Here is a 5,828-nt window from a genome sequence, read left to right as displayed (position 1 = left end):
AAAATTTTGTACATATAAATTAATACAATTTATATTTATATTTTTTAAAATTTATATACATAAATTAATAAAATTTATTTATTAAAATAATTTAGTGTTTATGCAGACTAAATAATGACCAATACATATTAAAAGTTGTTAACCCAAAAATTAAATTTCTCATATAAAAAAATAAAATGGCACTAATTATTTAATTAGTTGAATAATGAAAAAAAGTGGGGTGGTGGCCGGCTAATGAAGACATAAAGGACAAACTTATATACTACTTAATTAGTAATTAATTTATTATAGGGTCGAAAGCAAAGCTGCAAGGTGCAAGAGGGAAAGGGGGAAAAAGTAGTGAAGTTGAAAATTGAATAATTAAAAGTCAGAGAGAAGTATGGGGTATAGATGCTACTACAGCTACTCATGACCCTCTCTTCCTTCCTTTTCAAGGATACTTTACTGTGACAAACGAAACAAAGAAAGAGTAAAGAAAGGGTATGTGTTAGTGACTTAGTTCCGATATCCATTGATGAGAACTAACACATACAGTGCGTGCCAGATTCCCTTCATCTATCTATCTCAGTGATGAGAATATATATCCTTGGGATTTTCAATCACCTTAATTATTCCTTTTAAGACCACCCATTATTGTCATTAATATGGAATCTCCAAATCTCCATCAACATCCTTCTTCATCTTCCTCATCATCATCATATGGATCCACCACCCACCATTCTTGGACTCCAAATATCACTTTGTAAGTAGTAGTAGTAGTAGTCCATGCTATTCTTACTTATATTACACAACATCAATGAATGAATGCATCATGCATCTAGTTAGGGCTTTTAATTTGTCCATATTCTAATCGGATTATTATATCTTGTGAATGTGTTATTGAACAGCCACATCCAAGAAGATAACAATAATAATATTAATATTGGGGTCCCTCTCATCCAAGATCATCACCATCAACCAAGCTGCTTAAGCTTAAACACCACCAACCCCATCACTATTAATCATAATATGCTAAACTCTCATACACCTCCTCCTCCTTCTTCAACCGTCGAATTCTCAACACACGATGATGACAAGCTCTTGCTCAAGACGTTTTTCTCTGCACAAGATTTCTACTCCAATAACAATACTACTTTCTGTGAAGTACCTTCTAGTAGTAGACGAAACTTTAGTCACATTTATCCCACCATAAATATCTCTAATAATATCAACAACCACTCATCACCATCACCGTCATCTTCTAGTAATAATATGACCTCGCACTCCTTGGATCTACCAGCTTTCATGACAACTACCACTCATGGCGGCGGTGCTGCTGCACATCAACAAGTAGATCTTGGTCTTGCTACATTTTCCGACAACCACCTTTCTTTTCATCTTGATCATCATCATAGCCACCACCACCGCCCTACTCACGCCTCCTCGCCGCGCTGTAGTAACTCTACTACTTCCACTACTGCTAATAATAACAGTCATGTAAGTTTGTTATTTTTCTCTTCCTTCTTTTCATTTCTTTAACTTGGAAGTTGTAATTACATATTCATTATTAGATGGCATGCATAACCATTATTCTCGCTCTTGACTCAATCAGTTAGTTAGTTAGTTCAGTTAATTAGTATGCTTAGGTAGCTTATTCACTCCATGAACTCAAATTGAAGTGATGGTGTGAGTTGTTCCTTGTTCACTTCATTTAGAAGATATGTATACACACAAAAATACTATATACATATTAAAAATCACTCATCATGTATTTATATATTAATATATACATATTTTGTTTAAGTTATTTTCATTGACGAATAATTGATTTAGTAATTGATTATATTACGATGATGAACAGCTTCAAACAAAAACAAACTCAAAGATAGTTTCTTATGCTACTAACAAATTTTATTACAAGGCTTCAGAAATAAAAAGGAAGACGAAGAAGAGAGAATATACTAATTCACGAAGTTGACTATAGAGGCAGCGCATAAGTTTTTGAAACAGAAAAAAATAAAAAGGAAAAGCAGAAAGCCTTTAATTTTTCTCACTACACTACTAGAGTTAGTATACCCTTAATAGCTTTAAAAACTGGACATATCTCTTTAGTGAAAAATTATCTTCTTTTTCTTTTGCTATGTCTTCTCTTAATCTTTTCTTTATCCTTTTCCTTCTTGAAAAAGACTTGCCCAGTGGCCACTACAATAATAATAATTATTCGGCTTTTTCTTTTCTTGCATATGTAGCCATCACAATACTTCGTCTCCAATGGCACTGTGGACACAAAGAGACCCTGCACTTCGATAATGGACACAAAGGCTTCTCAATCTCTAACAGCATCCAAGAAATCACGATCCGAATCGCGCCCCTCATGCCCTCCCTTTAAGGTGCCTTGTGCACTGTTAGCAATATTACTACATTATTATTGATTAGCGCAGGATTATTGGGTTTACTTTAGCTAATTAAGATTATGTATGTGTGTAACTTGATTGGTGGTTTAATTTGTGGTTTGAAATATATAATGAATTGTTCAGGTTAGGAAAGAGAAATTAGGAGATAGGATTGCGGCTCTTCAACAGTTGGTGGCTCCTTTTGGTAAGGTAAAGTGCTTGCTTCACAATCATCATCATGAGTAGTTCGTAGTTCTTCAAATTCTATGTTGTGTAGCTAGGGTGCAGTAATTTCGTGTATTATGATTAGGAAAAAACTTAGATTCAGCCATTTTCATATGGAAAATGATAAAAATATTAAAATGATAATTTACTCAAATATATAAAATTATTTAATGGTTTTTAATTAGAATCATTTTAATTATGGTAATTATGATATTTTTAAAAATTATTGTTAAAATTAAAGTAATATTTTAATAAAAAATATTACTTAAAATAAGTGTTATCAAAATATATAAAAAAAAATAGGAGTGTTATAGAGTCAGCAGATTTTATAATTTATAATCATTAATTAATTATTATTAATCTTTTTAATGGTGTGAGATTACATCTAATAATATGAGATTACATATGATTTTAATTTTATCTCTTAATTATCAATTTCACGTAAAAATGACCTCGTCTAAATCTAAACCTATAGTTATTTGTAATGAACATCCCTTTAAATCAGTACTATTGATTGATGAGACAATAAGTATATGTATTAATTTATGACGAGTTTTAATTAACTTGTTGTTATATATGAGGATTATTTGCTGTGCATTGAAAAAATCATTGGTAGCATTGCATTGGCAAAGAGAGAGAAGCAAGCGTGCAATAATATATTGTTTTGGACTAATGTTGATATTTAATTTGCAGACAGACACAGCATCCGTACTTATGGAAGCAATCGGATACATAAAATTCCTTCAAAGCCAAGTAGAGGTATGTAGCCTCATAATGTTTCCCTTTAGAGACACAGACACGTACATATAGATGAATTATACAGTACTCATGTTCTTATACTAGTTGATTCTTAACTATGTACCTATATACATGGTGGACATTCTTTTAGTATATATTATTCATGCCCAATGTGTGTGTGTTTGCCCAATAGTAACGTAATTGGTTTTTACGAATTCTTCTTCATCGTGCAGACACTGAGCGTTCCATACATGAAGCCAACACAGAACCAAACCAACACCAGAATGATGCAAGGGGTAACAACTCTTCTATTGTTCTTTTTTTTTTTTAATTTTAATATAATAATCTATAAATATGATAATATATATCAGGTTTCAGCCATAGCCGGCGGAAATGGGGAACCAAAGCAAGACCTTCGAAGTCGAGGCCTTTGTCTGGTGCCATTGTCGTGCATGTCTTACATAGCAGGTGATGCCAGCAATGACACGTGGCAACAATCAAACTTTGGAGGAGCAACTTAGTAGTAGCTACTACGTTTTTCTTTTAATTAAAATCAAATAATAATCATAATTATCAGTATTATTCTGGTTTCAGATAAATTCTAAGCAAAAGCAAATCTAATTCATCCGTTTTTTTAATGGGGCAAACTTGGTCTTCTCTCACAAGGAGGCTAATATGGTTGGCCAAGTTTGCTCCATTAAAACATCATGTACCATTAATTTTATACGATTCCGTTCATTTTGCCAGTTTTTTTCTTTTTGTTTCTTTTATTTTAAACTTCAATTTTACAGCCACGTTTAATTTATCCATCAAGTGATGAATTTGACTACAAGTTTATGTACATTTTCGATGGTAAAATGTGTTGTATATTTGTGTTGTTATGTTTCAAACTTAATCTCACATAGGACACTAGTAATATAAAAGTCTTTATATGTTAGTGTGGAATACTTGTGACCAAAAGAAATAAAAAAATGTGCTAATGGACCTTAATTAGTAGCATGTTAGGCATGTGTTTGTACCTTATATTGGTTGGCAAATTAATTTCGTTGGAAAATAATTAGAGCTTGATGGCAACAATGATGGATGCAATTTCGGAATTATAAAAGGAAGCAAGCAATACCACACATATACTCTGACACAATAACAACAAGGCAATCTAAGTCTTCATGCATATTAACAAGTTTTGCTTGCAATAATTTAATTAAGAAGAAGAATTAATTTGCTCAGTATTCTAAAAATATCCGTGTGGATTATATTTTTTATGATTCACCTCTAATTTTAGAGAATTTTTTCCAAAAAGTCATTTTATTATTTACGGATAGGACGATAATAAATTTGTAAGGACAATGAGTAATATGATTTATGATAAATTTGTTCTAATATTCTTTTTAAGAGAAATTTTATATGGTCACTATTTTTTTATAATTTTGGTTATTATTTGGCTATCATAAGTATTAAATTATCATTTATGCGTGTAAATTCTAAAAAAATATTAGTACAAATTACATTGATTTATGTGTGTAAATTTTGGTAAATATATGTATAAATTATTTATTTCTTGTGTACAAATATTTATAAATAGGGGTGCAAATTATTGGTGTTAAGTGCTTGTCCAAAATGAGGGTAAATCACACAAACAAACTAAAGTAACTCTGTATATAAATGAAATAGATTACATATATGTCTTAAAATAACTCTCTATATAAATTGAATCAACTAAATTCGATTTACGTTTTTTCAATGTAAATTAAATCAGTTGGATTTGATTTACTATATATGCTAAATCAATAATAAATCAAATTAATTTAATTCGATTTACTACTGAACAATACATATATATCGAATTAGCTTTATTTGATTTACTAAATTTACCACTTGTATTAGTAGTAAATTGAATCTAATTTATTCGATTTACTACTATTATAGTATATATATATATTAAATCGAATCCAATTACATTAAAAAATAAAAAATAATTTAGGATATACTCGTAACAAAAATCAAAATAGAACATTAGCGTAATTTTAAAATTAAAATGGTTTATTAGTGTGTTTTATCCTAGAATCTGTAGGAAAACTCCACAAAATATGGGTGCAAATTGTATTAATTTATAGATGTAAATTTTAATAAATATTGGTGCAATTTTTATTGATTCTTATGTGTAAATACCTATAAATATAGGTGTAAATTATTGCTGACCAAATAAAAACAAAAAATAATAAATTTTAATGATTTTCTAATATTTCTCTTCTTTTTAATCTATATGTCTAAAAAAATTTTATTTATATTTAAAATAACTAAAAATATTATTTTAAAAGTCTATTTTCTAAAAAAATGTGCATATGTGTAGGTTTTACGTGAAATTTACAAGAGCGATATGATACATGTGCTTGTGATTATTAGTATACCAAACATTAGCCTTGAGTATTTCTAATTATAAGAAATTTTTGGATTTTTATACGCTTGAATCTTACATCATTGATTAATTAACAA

The 5,828-nt window shown here is 29.7% G+C and overlaps 1 protein-coding gene across 2 annotated transcripts; it reads left to right on the top strand.

Moving 5' to 3' along the window:
• The first annotated feature begins 302 nt into the window (after positions 1-302).
• On the top strand, positions 303-4,225 carry LOC112705567 (uncharacterized). 2 transcript variants are annotated; one of them, XM_025756426.3, is made up of 7 exons: positions 303-742; positions 888-1,476; positions 2,229-2,369; positions 2,517-2,582; positions 3,291-3,356; positions 3,569-3,631; positions 3,707-4,225. In XM_025756426.3, the coding sequence occupies exons 1-7, from the start codon at positions 645-647 to the stop codon at positions 3,854-3,856; spliced, it is 1,173 nt and encodes a 390-aa protein (XP_025612211.1). In that variant the 5' UTR covers positions 303-644; the 3' UTR covers positions 3,857-4,225. The 2 variants fall into 2 exon arrangements, with proteins under 2 accessions (XP_025612211.1, XP_072056466.1); XM_072200365.1 differs by having other exon boundaries at positions 417-742; positions 2,517-2,577.
• The last annotated feature ends 1,603 nt before the right edge of the window (positions 4,226-5,828 follow it).

Source organism: Arachis hypogaea, chromosome 8 (genome assembly GCF_003086295.3).
Source record: "Arachis hypogaea cultivar Tifrunner chromosome 8, arahy.Tifrunner.gnm2.J5K5, whole genome shotgun sequence".
NCBI lineage: Eukaryota > Viridiplantae > Streptophyta > Magnoliopsida > Fabales > Fabaceae > Arachis > Arachis hypogaea.
This window is presented reverse-complemented; position numbering and strand designations above follow the sequence as displayed.